This window comes from Chanodichthys erythropterus, chromosome 7, assembly GCF_024489055.1.
Source record: "Chanodichthys erythropterus isolate Z2021 chromosome 7, ASM2448905v1, whole genome shotgun sequence".
In the NCBI taxonomy this organism is placed as follows: Eukaryota; Metazoa; Chordata; class Actinopteri; order Cypriniformes; family Xenocyprididae; genus Chanodichthys; species Chanodichthys erythropterus.
The window spans coordinates 25,418,987-25,438,761 of record NC_090227.1 but is presented as its reverse complement, the minus strand read 5'-3'; the positions used below and the strand labels follow the sequence as shown (position 1 = coordinate 25,438,761).

General features: G+C 38.4%; 1 protein-coding gene across 1 annotated transcript in view; it reads left to right on the top strand.

The window, feature by feature from the left end:
* Positions 1-2,215: 2,215 nt before the first annotated feature.
* iqsec3b (IQ motif and Sec7 domain ArfGEF 3b) overlaps positions 2,216-19,775 on the top strand; it is a 29,239-nt gene continuing 11,679 nt past the window's right edge. Inside the window, exons 1-7 of the mRNA XM_067389172.1 lie at positions 2,216-2,851; positions 6,726-6,800; positions 11,353-11,470; positions 11,592-11,900; positions 14,999-15,657; positions 18,880-19,041; positions 19,623-19,745. Of these exons, the coding sequence (XP_067245273.1) occupies positions 2,403-2,851; positions 6,726-6,800; positions 11,353-11,470; positions 11,592-11,900; positions 14,999-15,657; positions 18,880-19,041; positions 19,623-19,745 (1,895 nt within the window). The 5' untranslated portion in view covers positions 2,216-2,402. The remainder of the gene's footprint in view (positions 2,852-6,725; positions 6,801-11,352; positions 11,471-11,591; positions 11,901-14,998; positions 15,658-18,879; positions 19,042-19,622; positions 19,746-19,775) is intronic.

Below are 19,775 nucleotides of genomic sequence, written 5' to 3'. Positions count from 1 at the left end.
GTCGGCGCGCAACAACGGGGGGAAAACGTATCATAAAATAATAAAAACAAAATTTTAAAGTTTAAAATCTGTGTACATAACAGTATGTTAGGATTTAATTAAATGTTTATTAAATGTCAATTAAAATGTTAATAATGATTCACGTAGAAGACTTAACACACTGTTTTAATCTCTGTTATATTGTTATTTTATTATTATTGGTTACAATTATTTTATATGTATTTTTTGTGTAAGATACCTTTTCTGTAAGCCATACGAATATTAAAACAATTATTTGTGTTGTAGCTTAGGCCTCGGCTAAACAGGTAAATAGGAAAGACGTTTTGATCGGATTATTTAGCAGTCTATGACGAACCATGTTCACATATCGACCTTTTTGATTTTGTTCTATTTTTATTATTATTTGCACTGAAGATTAGTATAAGGCCTATATAGTAAGCAACAGTCATAATGCTCTCAGATTCATTGGTAACTAAGCAACAGAAATCTAAATTTGTAACAATAAAATAAGACTCTAGGCATTTTAAATACACATTTAACTTTTCTGTAGCTACATTTTCATGATTAGGCCTAGCCTACATGGGATGTTATTATTTTTTTTATTATTGAATATACAAACTATAGGAACAGGGACGTGCACAGACATTTTGGGGGGCAGGGGCTCAAGTGGAAAAAAGGCACTTCATATAATTATTTATTTAAAGAAATTATAAACCCTTAAATATATTAAGACAACTGACTTCCTTACCATTTTATTTTAATTCCCTCACACTCACGCAATTTCATACTCCACAGATTTCTACAAAATAATCAGTCCACACAGAGACCATGGTCTTCTTTAGTATTCACTAGGTTTATAACAAGAGAAGGCTACAGCAAACTATGCCACAGTGTGCATGTTTTCTACGCTACTATTTTCAAGTAGCTATATATTTTAAAAAAAATGACTGCACCTACGAGAGGGACATAGTTTCACTAATAATTTGTTTATTTGTTTATGTAGTGGACAATTTTAAGATTGTGGACCATTTTTGCTGCCATGTCTTTACTCTAATGGAAAGAAAACCCTACACATTTAGATGGTGTTTGTTTTAAGCCTACTACCATCTGTCTGTTTGCATCTGTAGATTTCTAAATTAACCAAAACAAGCTAATCTGCATATTGAAACACATCAAGAGTTTTTTCCCCTGAATTGTTATAAATACATTATATTTTATAACAAATGCCTGCAGAGGGCGCCAAAAGCCTGCTGTTTTTTGTTGTTACACAGCACAGCATGATCAAATCCACGATCAAAGACAACCACCATCATTAAAAATATATATATTATTAGTTAAATAATAATATAATAAATATTTTATATAATTTAATAATAATATTTATGATTTTTAAATAGTTTTAGTACATCGTGCATCCTCAGAAAACTGTCTAATAGTTCACAAATGCTCCTCTTCTGGTATTGACAGCCCTACAGATATCTTTACCATGGTTCAAAGCGCAATGCATAGCACATTAAAATAATCGAAATTATAATATGACATAAATTACATTAGTATCAAATCAGGCAGATGCGTTGCTGGTGGTCAAACTATTAAAGCGGCCTTAAATGTATAAATAATCTCACCTTTAAATAGCCAAAAATTTCACATGTTTGTGAACATACATAGGCTACCTAAAAGAAATGCACGGGATGGATCCATCTAGAGCTTTTTTCTTTTTCGCTTCTCATCGCGCGCGTGCGGGAATGAATGAATGGTGAGTCTCGGAGCGGAGGGCAGCTGAACTCAAAAAGGCCGACCTGATATATAGTATTTTTTTTTTTTTTTTTTATTCAGTAAATATATTTGTTTGACAGGGAAGCTGTGCGCAAACGGCAATATATATTCATTTATTTTAAAAAAACAAGAAAAGAAAAAAAAATGTCTATGTGTGCAAGTGCCTGTATAGAAGCCATGTTAAGGCAGTTATTATTAATAATGATAATTCATTATTAACAACAAATCTGAATGAACTGTGAAAATAAACAAACGAAATAATAAACAAAGTACAGCTGATCTCGATTTCTTATTTTTTATGAGCCTCAGTAAACCAAACAAACTCTGTTATTGCGCCTCATTGCGTGCCCCCTGACGTCACTCGCGAATCCGGCCACGCCCCCTTCAATCCTATGTTTTGACATCCTCGCCTCAGCACCACTCCGCGCATCCCTTCATGCGCGCTCTGGACACGGATGTGGAGGCGGAGGCGGGGGTCTCGCGCTCTTTCTGTCTCTCTTTCTCTCTCAGTTCAGCCATTTAAATAGCAACCCGTACATCAGGGGTACTGACACCGAAACACCCCGCTTGTATAGCATCATTGCTCGGCTTTTTCAAGAGGAGCGTCGCACGGGAGTCTCGCCGGGATGTCAAGCCTCCTGGAGAACCCTCTGCAGGCGGTGCTCTATCTTAAGGAGCTCACCGCCATCGTGCAGAATCAACAGAGTCTGATCCAAACCCAGCGATACCGGATAGACATACTCGAGCGCCGGCTGGAGGATCTAGCGGTTGAGAATCGGCAGCTCCGGGACTCCAGCAGCCATCACCGGCATCCTCCCCGCTATCATCCGCCTCCGCCCCCCCGGACCTCCAGCCTGCCCCGAACCAGCAGAGCCGGGACACCTCCAGTTCAAACTCAGCAGCAGCAGCATCATTCCCCTCTGGACATGCAGCTTGTGCCTGCTGGACCCAGCACTGCCAGTCCGGACTCTGCTGATGAAGATGATGATGATGCTCAGAACCCCTGCTGTAGGTCCCTGGTCCCACAGACACCTGCCACCTTGTGCCGAGCTGTGGGACTCCCACGGGCATCTGAGTGAGTTCTCAAGTGGATAATAATTTCTCAAATCAGTCTTTCTTTAGGAAAACACGAGATCGGTGAGGCAGATTACATGCGCCATCAGGATTACATAACACAGGAATCTCACTATGTAGGCCACAGTGAATATACAAGTGTGCACATCAATAATTCAGTGAACTTAAAATGTATGATTTGCATTTATAAAATCATTCAGCATTTATAAAATCACCCACATGATCTTAAAAATATTTTTTTAAGATCATGTGGGTGTGTAATCTGGCAGTGTTTATATGCATGTGTGTGTGTATGTGTTTGCACTGCTATGTCCAGTACTGAATTAACCACACACTCTAAAATGGAAGAAAAATGATTATAGGTCAGCATTAGTTCACTCTTTACAGGGCAAAAAGGTCTCAGGAAAGAGGTTTTTAATGCACCTGATTATTTTGCTGCAAGAATGCTTTTTAAAAAGAGCTTAAAAACACTTTACTGCCAGGGATCTACATGCACACACACACACACACATACACACAAATTTATGCATAAAACGAGGCTTTAAGTGACATTCCCATAGTGCATGTGAATTTGATCCGCCAGCTGGAATCTAATCCACAGTAAGAGAGAGAAAGATTGAGGGACTGAGTGTGTGTGTGTGTCACTGTCATCTATTACGACTGCTCATCTGCTTCGATGCACATCTCACGCTGCATTTGTAGAGTACTCCCTGTGTGTGTGTGTGTGTGTGTGTGTATGTGTGTGTGTTAACCCCACAAGCAAAACTGGAATGATACATTCTGCTCTGATTTGTTTAATGGTAACATTGTCTTTTCCTTTAGGGTACAAAACACTTAGTCTTGAGTCTGAGAGTATGTTACCTTGTAGTGTGTTTATGATGGAATAAATTTAGATGTACTGGAAGTGTGAGACACTCATTGCCAATGAGTTTTAGGGTCCAATTATGCTCATGCTCCCAGCTCATTAAAGTTAATCTCACATCGCTATCATCAGCGTGTCTGGTTATGACAGGTGTATTTTGAGAGTGTTGCATCTTTATTAGCGAGTGAAGACAGGGTGTTTGCAAAAGACAAATCAACATTCTGCCATCATCCTCATGTCGTTCCAAAACTGACTTTCTTTCTTCTGTGGAACACAAAAATGTAGCGATGCACTTTTTTTTTTTTAAAACCAAGAAAGCAGCTGGGACAACAGAATATTGGATTATTAATGAATATTACATAATAATCACAATAGCAGGACTGCAAGGAAGTGATATGCAAATATGATTATATTAATAGCACTTCACATTCTCATGTTATGCTCGAGTGAGAAGTAAACATATTTGATGTGCTGTCAACAATGGAGGGCTCAAACAAGACTCATCTTGAGCTCTGAAATCAGCCAGACTCCTTATTTAGACTGAAGTATATACAATATTAGGTCCCACTTTATATTAAGTGGCCTTAACTACTATGTACTTACATCAAAAAATAAGTACAATGTACTTATTGGGTTCATATTGAATTACAAAACACATTTTCAGCTATTGAGGTGGGATACGGGTAAGGTTAGGGACAGGTTTGGTGGTATGGGTAGGTTTAAGGGTAGGGGTAGGGTTAAGGGATGGGTCAACAGTGTAATTATAAATGTAATTACAGAAATTAATTACAGATGTATTTACATGGAAGTGTTTTTAAAATATAAGTACAATGTAAAAACATGTATTTACACAATAAGTGCATTGTATCAAATGATTAATTTAAATGTAAGTACATAGTAGTTAAGGCCATTTAATATAAAGTGGGTCCCAATATTATAGAATGAAAAGAAATTGTGAGCAGCCATATACAGTGCTCAGTGTAGATGAGTACACCCCCTTTGAAAAGTAACATTTTGAACAATATCTCCATTAACACAAAAACAATTTCCAAAATGTTGACAAGACTACGTTTTATACAACATCTGTTTAACATGAAAGTAAGTGCTGTCATTTCATGGAGGCCATACAAAGTACTAGATGTAGTTTTTGTTGTGGGGTGTACTCATTTTTGCATCAATCTAATTTGAGTAAAACTAAAAAATTTTTAATCTAAGTTATATTATTAACCTTACTTTCATGTTATAAGTTAAACAGATGTTATACAAAACTTAGTCGTCAACATTTTGGAAGTTGTTTTTGTGTTCTTTGAGATATTGTTTAAAACATTTGTGATTGCCAGGATGAACATTTCATTTTGAAATTAATTTAGGTATGTTGTTTAGCATCAGGCTAGTGGTTCAAAACCAGCAACTGCAGGTCTGTTCTGGTTGCAGACACCTGGAAAAGCAACTAACCATTTTTAAAGGTAAACGAAATATGACTCAAACTACATTAAATACAGGTTCTCTTGCATCAAGGACATGGTTTGTGCCAACCATAATGTTTTGTGCAGTGAATGCCTGGCTGTTATTTCGATTGCTATTTCCTGTAGCTCAAGTAGTAGAGCATGACGCTAATAATGCCAAGGTCATGGGTTTGATTCCTAGGGAATGCGTGAACTGATAAAATGTATACTTTGAATGCAATACAAGTTACATAGGTAGAAAGAGTTTACCAAACACATAAATGTATTTAAAGGGATAGTTCACCCAAAAATGAAAATTCTGTCATCATTTACTCACCCTTATGTTGTTCCAAACCTGTGAGTTTCTTTCTTCTGTTGAACACAAAAGAAGTTATTTTAAAGCTGCAGTCCATAAGTTTTGCCTCTTTGTCGCCATCTCTGTTCAAAACCTGCAATTGCAGTTATATGTGTAATTATCATCTTTACGTGGGTTGTGCATCAGCGCAGATGAAACTAATGCTTTGAGGAGAATGTGTGGCTGTCAGTCACTGCACCAGTGGATACTACTGTACTTCGGAATCACAGATTGTAGTCTTGGAAATATGACCAACACTTTTGTTCTGACCAACTGAGAAAAAAGTATTACAATAAATCGCGCTACCAGTGGTGAGTAAATTTAACGATCGCTTAGCTTAGATCAAACTGTGCAAATTATTATTGTTATACTTTGTTCTCAAATTGTTAATACTAACATCAGCATTGTGTGACTACGTGTATTTAGTGTGTATTAGCGTAATCTGTAGATTTCAGTTTCTGTACAGTCTAATCTCTAATTGTCCATTTGTCATACCATACAATCCGCCATCAAACTGATAAGTTTAATTATTGCAGCTGCTTTGAGAAAACACTATAAATAATCCGCCACCTGCAGCATCCTCACATGCCATATAGCCTACTAGCTGGGATTCGTTCTTTCGAAACAGATGTGATGTACTGACACAAAGAACAACAGCGGCATGCTCAAATTTCCAGCAGAAACCAACCAGTACCACTCTATTTAGAAAACTTTATTACAAGCTTACCGTTGTGAATCGGGCTAAGGTAAGGAGATAGTTTTGAACACTGGCTGGTTATGTACTTGCTCAAAAATTGATTTGGGGTAATTTTTAAACAAAAAATGTTACGGACTGCAGCTTTTAAGAATGTTGGTAACCAGACAGTTGACGGTAGCCATTGACTTCTATAGTATTTTTTTCCTACAATGGAAGTCAATGGCTACCGTCAACTGTCTGATTGCAAACATTATTTAAAATATCTTCCTTTGTGTCCAACTGAAAAAAAGAAACTTATACAGGTTTGGAACAGCTTGAGAGTGAATAAGTGATGATAGAATTGTTTTTTTTGGGGTGAACTAACCCTTTAAGGCCCAATAATCTGCATTCTGAAGCAAAACTAGTTCAGTACCACCACACTAAGCTACAGCAACCAAGTGCTTGAGAAAGGCAAATGAAGTGACATGTAAATAATATAGTATTTAATATGTGGAATGTGGATTTCAACATTTACAGGAGTCAGACCGTCTTGCACCAGTTCTGCTGTCCAGCACCAGAGGCCCCAGAGGGAGATTCCATAACCTGCTCCAGGTGAGGATGACACCCTCTATAACAAGCCAATCAGAAGAGAGTTACACTTTCTACACGACAGGCAAAATGTGCAATATGAGAAACAGTACATTGATGCAGGAAGAATAGTGTGAATATACATGTTTACCGCAGATGTCTGCATTGTTTAAGTATTTCATCTTTGAATGGTAGTGGTTTTCTGTTTGCGGTCCCTGTTCTCTGGGCCTGAGGCAGTCTGGGTGATGGGATTCAAGCTAGCGGAGTGTAAGTGTGTGTGTGTTTGCGAGAAAGAGAGTTAGTGCATGTTGCAGGTGTAGTTTAACCGTGGTCCGTCCTCTGATAGACTGGAAAACTCTCGGCATGGATAAGCACCACTCAGGTGGAGAGAGAGGCTGTGTGTGTTTGTGTGTGTGAGAATGCATGTGCGAATGTGGCAGCTCTGCACTATTTTGGGAACTTCAAACCATCTGAGCTTTGTTGACTGCATATTTTATGATGCCAAGAAAACCAAGTCTTAAAAGCTATTCATAATAAAACAGTAAATAATAACTGAACATAATCAGATCCAAACAACAGAAAATTTATACTTTTGTGTCCAAATTTGAAGAAATTATCACCATGTCTTTTTAGCAAACTGATAAGGCAGAAATTTCCCATATTTTTTTTTTTACCTTAACAGAAAACTCTGAATCATATTATCAAATTTTTGTGGTAAACATAAAAGAGCAGCTTTATTTCTATAGAAAATCTATTTTGATTTAGTGCCAGTAATGATTGAAAAAAGAAGAACCAAGATAAACAAAAAATACTGTTAACTTTACATTAAAAACTGGCTGATGTGGTAACAGCGGTATTATGGGATGCCTGTATAATTTATATCTTACAATTGTACATTTCATTAAATGATATGATGTTAATATACCAATCTACTTAAACTGCTTTTTTAATTATATGGTATTTCATTTTTTTTTACTTCTAAAAAACATTAATTTGACAGTATTTAACAGTAAAATACACATATACAGTATAATGTCATGTTAAACCATTAACAATTTTCACTGCACTTTAAGAAAGTAACTTCATAAATTTGCAGCCAAATGTTAATATGAAGAAATTTTCATTATTGTTTTTTTCACAGGCGTTTTACCTGTATTTTGAATTACATATTGCATGTTTTGTGTTTCAGGGTTGAAGGAAATGTCTGTAAACTTTTCTCAAAGGACGTTATCCAATTTTTCTACAGATATTTCTTCTTACAGTGTGTATATAATAAAGTATCTTATAGTTAAAGGAACACTCCACTTTTTTTGAAAATAGGCTCATTTTCCAGCTCCCCTAGAGTTAAACAGTTGAGTTTTACCGTTTTCGAATCCATTCAGCCGATCTCCGGTTCTGGCGGTACCACTTTTAGCATAGCTTAGCATAGTTCATTGAATCTGATTAGACCGTTAGCATCGCGCTTAAAAATGACCAAAGAGTTTTGATATTTTTCCTATTTAAAACTTGACTCTTCTGTAGTGAAATCGTGTACTAAGACCGACGGAAAATAAAAAGTTGTGATTTTCTAGGCTGATATGTCTAGGAACTATACTCTCATTCAGGCGTAATAATCAAGGAACTTTGCTGCCGTTCCATGGCTGCAGCAGGAGCAATGATATTACGCAGCCTCTCTCACATACGTCTCCATGGTTGCAAGGCACGTTCCCTGTGCAAGCAGGGGCTCACGGGCGCTGCGTAATGTCATTGCTCCTGCTGCAGCCATGGAACGGCAGCAAAGTTCCTTGATTATTACGCCTGAATGAGAGTATAGTTCCTAGCCATATCAGCCTAGAAAATCACAACTTTTTATTTTCCGTCGGTCTTAGTACACAATTTAACTACAGAAGAGTCAAGTTTTAAATAGGAAAAATATCAAAACTCTTTGGTCATTTTTAAGCGCGATGCTAACGGTCTAATCAGATTCAATGAACTATGCTAAGCTATGCTAAAAGTGGTACCGCCAAAACCGGAGATCGGCTGAATGGATTTTTTAAAAAAAAGTGGAGTGTTCCTTTAAGCATTGTTTTTTACTGTGGCATCACATGTAGAAATTACATTTACATTGAAGAGGAAACATGCTTGCAGGGCTGGACGATATGACCTAAAGTCAAAACCTCAATTAATTGAACATTCACTGACAAGGTTTGTACTGTAATATGCTTGACTATTAAAAGTGGGATATTTTTCCTAATGAAAGAGTGCTCCAACATAGCTCACTTTCAGCAGTTATTTTATCTATAGTTGCGTCCCAAATGACACACTATGCACTTGTACACAATGTACTTATGCACTATGTACACATCCATGTAGTGTGTAAATTGTATAAGGTTATTTTGTCATTTAACAACAGAGTCTGATACCCTCTCCCCCTCCAATACGTAATTAAAGCTGTGACAGTTGAGTGCGGTGTGTCCAACATTCCACACTTTGTTTTTTCCGTTAATTTAGTGCACCATCCGGGTATTTAAAGTGCACTTTTTCTTTTTGGAATTTTCATTGTGAACACACTATTTGTACTTAAAAATGTCATAGAATAGTGCATAAGTACGCAAATTGGGACGCACCTTATGATTCGTAACATTTCTTACAGATTTCTGCTCGTTGTAAATCAGATACAGATAAATTAGCACAGTACCAGTACATTTATTTGAATGCATTAATGAGAGCGATTGCATCTGTGAATTAGTCATGCCATCTCTCTATTAATTATGAATCTGTGGGATGTAAGTAGTTACTTCAAAAGTAGAAAAATATATGCTATAACTTGAGTTTCTAATCTACTTTAGTGATAAATCACAGGACAGTGTTGATAATGAGTTTCTGCGCTCCTCTCTCTGCGCACGGTCTTCACGTGATGTGCGGCTATGAAGCTCAGTATAATACAAATCTGATGGTCTAAAATTGCTTGAATGTTCAAACTGGCAATCCTTAAAAACACATACAATTGACAAACTTTCATGAGGACCAAAGCTAAAGTGATCTCACTTCGGGGATCGTCTTTGTGTGTTGACTCTGCGTTCGAGTTTGCCTCCATGTTGCTTCCATGCCGCTGACTTGACGGGGCAGAGTCACGTGACTACACATGCGGTAGTATGTTTTTAAGCATTAAGTATTAACAGTAATTAAAAAACCCAAATAATCGACATGGGAAAATTATGCTGGTTAGAGGTTCTGAATTTCGATTTCGATTACTTTTCGATTAACTTGTTGGCACCTTGCAGTTATTAGAGTGTTCTGAATGTTTTTAGCATGTTTCTATGCAGTTGCTAGGGTGCTCTGATGGTTACTAGGGCGTTTTGGGAGCTGATATGGTGATGTCATATTTGTCCTTAGCACAAATGGTCCAGGTTTGGTGATGAACTAAAGTTTAATGCTTTAATGAATTAGCTTCTCACTTCTTATTTACAGGAATCGACTGCCTGGGTTTCTGCTTGATGTTGAAACTTGTCGTCACGCACAATTTGTTTTTAAACAGCTTGAGAGAGAAAACATATTCATTTGAGTCATATCACAGGAAATGACATCAAACTCTTTGCTACCTGCATGACTTCACATGCTCTCTCATAAAGAATATCACATTTCAGTTTGGGTGCTCAGATCAATTGCGTAGCAACCTAATGATCTGTACCGACCATGTGGATTGGCGTAAGTTTTCACTCTCGTTTAAGGTTCTGCTGCATTTGTTCTCGTTCCTCAGAGGCAAACAGTACTTGGTGCATGAAAGATGGAAAACCCTGCTCTCTGCTCCTCGTGTATGAGTGCTTACAGAGCTTAAGTGGCCTTGACTCCAGGGTAGCAGCTAATGTGCTGACAGTGAATTCAGTCTGCAGTGTGCTTGTGCGTGTTGTAAACCCGTGTCTACACTGAGAGAGAACCTAGAGAAAATGGAAATGGGGTTGAGCTGTGTTGTTAAGCAGAAGAAACGCACTTTGTGACATCTCTCATGATTTAAACATCTGCTTTCCACTCAGAGACACTTTTCATGAGCCCAACATGAGAGGAAAATGGCTTTGTCATGTATGGGCTTATGCAAGATTGTGTGGGGTGTTAACCTCTGAGATTTGGTTTGATTCAGAATTTATAATTATGACTGTACTATGTGAGTAACCAAATATTTTATTGTATTTAATAAATAATTTAATTAGAATCAGTGTTTTATACACTTTGTGATTTGTATATATATACTTTGTGATTTATTCTCATATATAGATGCATTTAAATCAAATTTATTCAATGAATAGTTTAAAATACAAAACTGAATAACGCCATTTTATTTTATTGTAATTAAATTTTGCTTATCTAATGCAATGTTTCATGACAATTAAATGATGATTTGAAATGATGATCTAAACCCTTCACTTGATTACCTCATTTTCCATGAAGACTGTGTTGAATTTGAAATCCGTGAGACCCTGCATGTAGTAATTAAGCAGAGTTAATTAGTCTTGAATGCGCACTGGGTTCTGATCAGGCTAGATTAAAAGACAGCAAATCTGGGTCAGCCACTGCTCACTTGTGTCATTCCAAACCTCAGCTCGATTCCTGCTGCAGGAGAGGAACAGAAAGATGAAAAAAAAGACGGTCAGCCTGACGTGCCGCCCTGCTCACATCCTCCAGAATACGAGCTCTCTCCTGATCTGAAACAAAAACAGGTAAGCCCCAACAGTAAGGCTTCTGTGCATGTGAAACTGTTTGTTACAGATATTAAGAGCTTGAAAAGATGAGATCATTTTAAGTTAATAAGTATCTATCTATCTATCTATCTATCTGCAGATAGAGGAACTGGAGCAAAAGTACGGTGGTCCTCTAATTTCTCGGCGTGCGGCCTGTAAGATTCAGATGGCGTTTCGTCAGTACCAGCTCAGCAAGAACTTCCAGAAGATCCGTAACTCAGTTCTGGAGAGTGGGATCCCGCGGCGTATGTCAGTGCGCAGGGTCCGGGTGCAGAGGGAAAGTTTCTCTGCTGAACGGGCGCTGATGGAAGGATGTTCACTCATGGGAATCCCGCTCACACACTCCACGTCACTGCCGGGGGCCGCTACAACCACACTCACACACCTGGAGGACACATTCACAGAACAGGTACAGTTACACCATTAACATACATGATGATACAGCAAGAATTCTGTGCAAATCAGTTCAGCATATTTAGCTCAAGTAAACAAACTATTCTGTTCATTCATACTATTTTATTGCTTGATTCTACTGCATTTGTTCTTTCTCTTCTGTCCTTCTGTTTTGTTGTTCTGTTCTATTCAAATGTTATTCTATTCTGTTGTATTCTGTTCTATTCTATTATATTCCATTCTGCTCTATTCTATTATTCTACTCTATTGTATTCATTTCTGTTCTATTCAAATATGGGTTTCTATTTTGTTGTATTCTGTTTTATTCTATTCTATTCAATTCAAATATGTTGTTCTATTATGTTGTATTTGGTTCTATTCTATTCTGTTCTGTTTTATTAAATTAAAATGTTGTATTCTGTTCTATTTAAATAAGATTTGTTCTATTATATTGTAACAGTTATGTTCAGGCAGGAAGATGAATAGATCAAAATACTCCAAGTTTAATTACAACAATCCACACAGGCAGATAGGCAGGGTTAACACAACATAATGTAATGTAGTTCGGACCAGGATAAAGTGAACAGGATGAACTAAAATATCAAAGACAACCAAGGATAATTAATAGAACACAGCTGACACATATGAACTAATAACGATGGTAACCGGGGAGACGGATGAGGGGCGGAACACTGAACAAAGGAACATGTGACAAATGAAAACAAACTGGAAGTCCATGAAACTGAACATAAACAGTACTGAACGTGACATGTCGCCCCCTCCAGCAAAGGCACAACTGCGCCATGGCAGAACAGAGGGAGGGCCAGAGGGGGCTTTGGAGGAGGACGAGGTGATGGAGAAGGGATGGTGAGAGGCAGACAAGGAGGGATGATGGCAGGATGTAGTGAAAGGATGGTGATGGTGGGACAATGAGACACTGGCTACAATGATGGTGGTTGGTCGATGGCACAGACCCAGAAGTTCCCCAGTGCCAACAGCCCACGGTGGAGACAAGGGAGGGAGGAGTCCAGGTGGTGACGAAGCTGATGTCAGCTGGGGGATGACCATTAGAGACAGAGCCGGTGGCTCCACCGGTGCAGACCGAGCATCGATGGAGCTGAGCGACATCGCTGGTGCAGGAGATCCAGGCAATGTCACGACGCTGAGCATTGTAGGTGGAGCCAGAGTACCCGAGGACAGGGACAATGCTGGTGAGACCCCGCAGGGAGGATGGAGCCCGCTGTAGCCGTAGGGGAGGAGGGGCAGAGCGCAGCGGACGGCCCAGATGTCCGTGGCATAGACAGTGAGACGACAGACCAAGGGGGAGCCGACGGGACAAGGGAATCTGGTGGAGTCACTCGGATGAGGGTCTCTGGAGGAGCCAAAGGTGGGAGGAGCCAGGGCGGAGCCGACAGGTCAACAGGCCGAGGTGGAATGAAGGGATCTGAGGCCGGATTATCCTTGATAGGCGCTGTTGATGGTTGCTGGACCTGCGTCTCAACGGCTTGACAGGGCGTAGAGACAGTGCAGGGCTGCAAACATCCAGAAGTGATGGGGCTGGAGGACTGCCTGAGCTCTGTAGTGGTGGAAGTGACAGGAGACTGGACATGATGATGGTGTCCTTAAACAACAATGAAGATTCAGATATCGGTTGGGAGTTGACAAGTCCCTGTCGAAGTCAGCCAGTACTCTGCTTCACTGGGGTCACGGGCTCACACCCCTGGTCTGAACCACGTTGGGGCACTGCATGACTGACAAGCTCTGTTTCTCTTTTCAGTGGGCTCTGGCTCGCTCTTCACGGTGGGTGGTGCCACTCAGTCTGTGGGGGGCTCATGTGACATCTCTGTGGTTGCTGGTGTAGAAGCTTGCTCTGGGTCTGGCTGCTCTCTGGATCGGGACGCGATGCTCTTCAAACACCTAAAGATAGTCTAGTTCAGTCCATTAGTGTTTGGGAGGTCGATGGGATGATTGTAGTTGGCCCTGATCCAGATAAGCGACTTCAGGGTCTCGTCATTGAGGGGGCTGGTGATAGCAAGATGACAAAAGTTAACATTAAAGGTAAAAAAGTTTGTGCTTTCTTGAGGATGACAAATTTGAGCCAGTTGTCCATTTTGGGCAGTCTGATATTCTGTAACACTTGTGTTCAGGTAGGAAAATTAGTGTTCAGGCAGGAAGATGAAGACAGACGAATAGATCAAAATACAAGTTTAATTACAACAATCCACACAGGCAGGCAGGCAGGGTTAACACAACATAATGTAACGTAGATCTGACCAGGATAGAGTAAACAGGAGGAACTTAATAGAACACAGCTGACACGTGAACTAATAACGATGGTAACCGGGGAGACAGACGAGTGGCGGGAAACTGAAAAAAGAACGTGACAAATGAAAGTTCATGAAACAGAAACTAAACAGTGCTGAACGTGACATCTATTCTATTCTCTTCTATTCAAATATGGTGTTCTATTCTGTTCTATTTCATTAAATTCAAATATGTTGTATTCTGTTCTATTTTATTCAAATTTGTTCTATTCTATTCTATTCTATTCACATATGGTGTTCTATTTTGTTGGAGTTGGTTCTATTCCGTTCCATTTCATTAAATTCAAATGTCATATTCTGTTCTATTTTTATTTAAATTTGTTCTATTCTATTATATTTTATTCAAATATGTTGTTCTTTTCAAGTCAAGTCAAGTGACCTTTATTTATATAGCGCTTTATACAATACAGATTGTTTCAAAGCAGCTTTACAGTGATAACAAAAATGACGCATTTTGGCTGTTGTTCAGCTGAAGTCAGTTCAATGCTGACTCAGTTCTGTTGTAAAGATCATTCTGTTGTATTTGGTTCTATTCTAATCTGTTTAATTAAATTCAAATATGTTGTATTCTGTTCTATTTTATTCAAATTTGTTCTGTTCTATTTTATTCAAATTTGTTCTGTTCTATTCAAATATGTTGTTCTGTTCTGTTGTATTTGGCTTTATTCTATTCTGTTCTATTTCATGTTGTATTCTGTTATATTTTATTCAAATTTGTTCTATTCTATTCTATTCTATTCTATTCTATTCTATTCTATTCTATTCTATTCTATTCTGTCCTCCCTGCCAGGTTCAGTCTTTAGCACGGTCTATTGACGAGGCTTTGAGCAGCTGGAGTTCTGTTCGAGACGGTGAAGCAGAGAAGTCCTCTGCGGCCCCTCCCTCTGGCTCCCATCCTGAGGGGCTCCTGATGGACCCCCTACAGGAGGCCGCACCGAGCGGCTGTGGGGAGAGCATACCCCGCAGTGCCAGTAAACTCATGATGGCTTTCAGAGATGTGACTGTTCAAATTGATAACCACAACTTTCGCCTCTCCTCCTCCTCCATGCTGGAGTCAGTATCCCTTGGTAACGGCGTATCCAAGGAGACCGGCTCGGAACCCCAAAAGGGGGGAAAGATTGCAGGCCAGTCGGCATCATCAGCCCCGGTGGAGCCTGAGTTTCCAGCTCCACCACCCAGCGAGGAAGAGAAAGAGAACCAACAGCCAACCGGATTGGATGCACCATCAGCAGGGTCGGGACAGGAGGGGAAACAGACCAATCAGATTGCGCCCGAGACGGCGGAAAACAGCTCAGAGCCCGTCAGTAGCAGCAGCACCTCGACATCAGCGTGTGAAACGATGATTCTGTCTCTGCCCCGCCCACACTGCCAGGACACGCCCTGTGGCACGCTGTCAACAGATATTGCACGCAAACGCCTTTACCGCATAGGACTCAACCTCTTCAATGTGTGAGTACAAAGATTAAAGATAAATCTTTCTATTAAAGGTCCAGTATGTAAAATTTAGGAGGATCTATTGACAGAAATGCAATACAGTATACATAACTATGTTTTCAGTGGTGTATAAAGACCTTACATAATGAACTATTATGTTTTTATTACCTTAGAATGAGCCATTTCTATCTACATACACCGGGGGGCCCCTTACATCAAATTTGCCATTTTGTGCCGCCATGTTTCTACAGTAGCCCTAAATGGACAAACTGCTTTACAGAGCATGTTTGCTTGACTAGCTACTCTTTGCTGTTTAGACAACGACATATTTGTCCCGTGTCAGCCTCCGTAGCTTCTGTATGTGCTTTGAAAGGGAGGGGTGAGCAGTGGCCTGAGTCTTTGGTTGCGATTTGCAGCCTCACCGCTAGATGGCGCTAAAATTTACACACTGCACCTTTAAAGCGGTCTTTTAGTTTGTTACTGTTTTTTTTTCTCTATATTTCTTTACAGCTTTAATTTATTTTTGTATTAATTCAACTTAAACTTTTTTCAGTTAGTTGCCAAGGCAACATTTCAGTTTTTTATATTTTATTTTAGCTTTATTTTAACTACCAAAAACAATTTTCAATAGTTTTAGTAAACAAAAACAGCACTGCCAATCTTATGATCTTCATGAGGAAAACTGATGGTACGGTACGGTTAGTACGGAAGTTAATTTGTCCCTAGATCATTTCATTTTCTGAAGAAAGGTGCTCTGAATGTTTTTTTTAGCATGTTTCTATGCTGTTACTAGGGTCTTCTTAGTGGTTGCTACATATATTTACTGGCCCAAGTCCAAAGCACCACGTACGATATTCTGGTTTCAAGATATTGCTTCAATTTCTAAATTTAAGGATGTAGAATTGCAATTTGAATATATGAAAGTAAAATTAAATGTGAAGAAATTCATATAGGTATAATATTTGACTACAAAAGCAAAGTTTGTCATGGTACATTTTGGCTTGTCAAAATCTCATTCGAACGTTTTGAAAAAAGTTTACAGTTTAAAGGTTTATAGGTCTTCATGAACAAAGAAACATTTGATAGATTTGTTCCAAATACTAATCCAAAATATGAGCAACAGTAATAGTAGCAAGACCCACTAAATCTAATTTAAAAACAGTACAATTTATTGGCGGGTACATTTGCTGTAAATAAAATATAATTTCACAAAAGAGCTTTTGTTTGCCGGGTCAGTTTGCGCATGAATAAAGAGTTGAGTGCATTTTCATTATGCCTGCTGATACACACTGACAATTACACACACACACACACACTCGCACATGTATACATACACACATACTCAAGATGACTACATTATACTCCCTCAGGGGTGATTGTGAAGCTCTTTCTCTGCTCCATTTTGTGTGTGTGTAGCACTTTCAGACACACACACATATACAGAGAGAGAGAATAAAGCCAATCCTCAGAGGCTTCAGAGTGCATCAGCACTCAATTGAAATCTCAGATCAGATTCACTTTGACATGCTTGATGTGAGTAGCAGCATGGTTGCCGTGGTAACCAGGTGATCTACACTGACAGTTTTACTCAGGCTGTGTGACTAAGGGACAATGTTGTTTTTAAAAAGGTTTCTGTCAAGATATATGTGGATATTGTATTTTTTTCAGCTATTCACTCACAATGGGTAGCACGTTTGGGGTGACGCACGTGTGTGTGCATGTTTGCACGTGCGTTTACCCCTTATAAGGTCGGATGTGACCTGTGAAGATGTTCAGCGTGCTGGAAATAATGCACGTTACAGTGATGTCATCTCAGAATGCGATGCTAAAGAAAGCAAGAAGCAGACAAATACAGAGAGAGACTGAGAAAGAAATATCAGTATTATTATAAATGAACATTTCAATGCAATAGTGCAAATAAAACAAAAACTTTCACTGGTGTCCATATGGGTTATTTTTTCCTTTAAATCAACTTATAATGAAGCAATGTCCTGTAATAATTCTGTTCTAGCTCCACTCTGAGTTTTTCATTTCACACTTCTTGCTTTCACTACTTGCTTTATTTGAAATGTCTTTATAAAGGTCTTTACTGTCACTTTTGATCAATTTAATCCAGCCTTGCTGAGTTCTTATCGACGCAATAGTAGTGTACATACATAAATATAAGATACTCAGTGCAGCTGTTATTGGCTGAGGGCTGCTAATACAAACGTTGTGATGCACAAATGGATGTGCGCATCTCTGAAACAGAATGATGTTAATGGATGTGGAAAGAGTAATCTGAAATACTCTATGTTTTGTCGCTATGAATATCTCTCCTAACACATTTATATAAGAAAACCTGCGCACAAGCACACAAACTAGTGTTGCCAAGTCCGTGGTTTTCCTACTTTAACACGGTTGCCGCGGGTTGTTTTTTTTTTTATGTCGGCGGGTTGAAGCGACCCCAAATAACATGATATTTATCCCCCAAATGAGAATTTTACCAGGGGAACCTCGCCACAAAGCTGGGGCCGGGGGACCCCCCGATACGCGATTGGACAAGTTTCAAGTAGCAATTTGGCAGGTTTTGTTGTGAAAACCTGGTAACCCTGACACAAACGTCTTCCTTTTTTTTTTTTTTTCTTGGAAACATAACTTTCACACAACCTGACTAGATGCAGATTGTTTGTGTATTTTCTGCTCAGAATTTTGTTTAATGGTTTTAACATAGTAAAATATGTGTTCAAAAAAGCATTCAATTCACCAAGGCTGCATTTATATGATCAAAAATACTGTAAAAACAGTAATATTATGAAATATTCTTACAATTTAAAATATGTGTTTTCCATATATTTTAAACTGTTATTTATTACTGTGATGCAAAGCTGAATTTTCAGCATCAGTACTCCAGTCTTCAGTGTTACATGATCCTTCAGAAGTCCCTCTAATATGCTGATTTGCTCAAGAAACATTTCTTATTATTATCAATGTTGAAACCATTTTTTTCTTGGAATATTTTTGTGGAAAATTATTAAAAAAAAAAAAAAAAAAAAAAGATTTTAATGGGTATTGTAAATTTAAGTATAAAAAAATGTTTCATTAAATGTACATGAAGTATATTATATCATAACATTATATAATGTGATGTTAGCTAATTATATTAATGATAGTTAATATAGTGTTAGCTCCAGCTTCTTTAGAAAAAGAAGAATCAGTTGTTAGTACTCATCTACATCTTTCTTAATCTTCCTGCAGAAATCCAGACAAAGGAATCCAGTTCTTGATATCCAGGGGCTTTATTCCGGACACAGCCATCGGTGTGGCTCACTTCCTGTTGCAGAGGAAGGGTTTGAGTCGACAGATGATTGGAGAGTTCCTGGGTAACAGCAAGAGGCAGTTCAACAGAGATGTGTTAGAGTGAGTCATGTCTTCATAAACCCTTCATAAGCACTATAGTTTTCCCTGTATCATAGTCATTTTGCAGACGAACTGTCTGATGAGGCAAAGGTTTAGTCCTAAATCCTTTAAAACATCTATATAAACCCCCATAAATGAAATAAACCAGCTGAATTTAAAACTATGTAAAAATATGTGCAAATATACTATATAGAAATAAAATGATGCAAAAAGTATTGTGCAAAAAAAAAAAAAAAAAGTCAGGATTGTCAATAAATTGTAAATATAAATTAAAAATATTATGTTAATACATAATATTAAACTATGGCATTAATTAACAAACTATAAAATTATATTCTTGTTGTGAAAGGTAAACATTACAATTAAGGTTAATATAATGACATTAACCTGACCAATGTTAACCAGCGCATGAATATAACTGCATATTCAGGATTGGGGTTTATAATTTAAGAACCAACCACTGAAGGTAATAATGGCACATTTTCATTTCTTACAGTGCTGGAGCTTCATAAATTGGTCTCTTAATTTAAACAGAGCACATTTATGAGTTTTTTATGTGCCTCTCTCTCTCTCTTTCTCAGCTGTGTGGTGGATGAGATGGATTTTTCTATGCTGGAGCTGGATGAAGCTCTGAGAAAGTTTCAGGCTCATGTGCGAGTGCAAGGAGAAGCTCAAAAAGTCGAGAGACTCATTGAAGCATTCAGGTGAGAATCACACACCAGTAAAGAGTCATT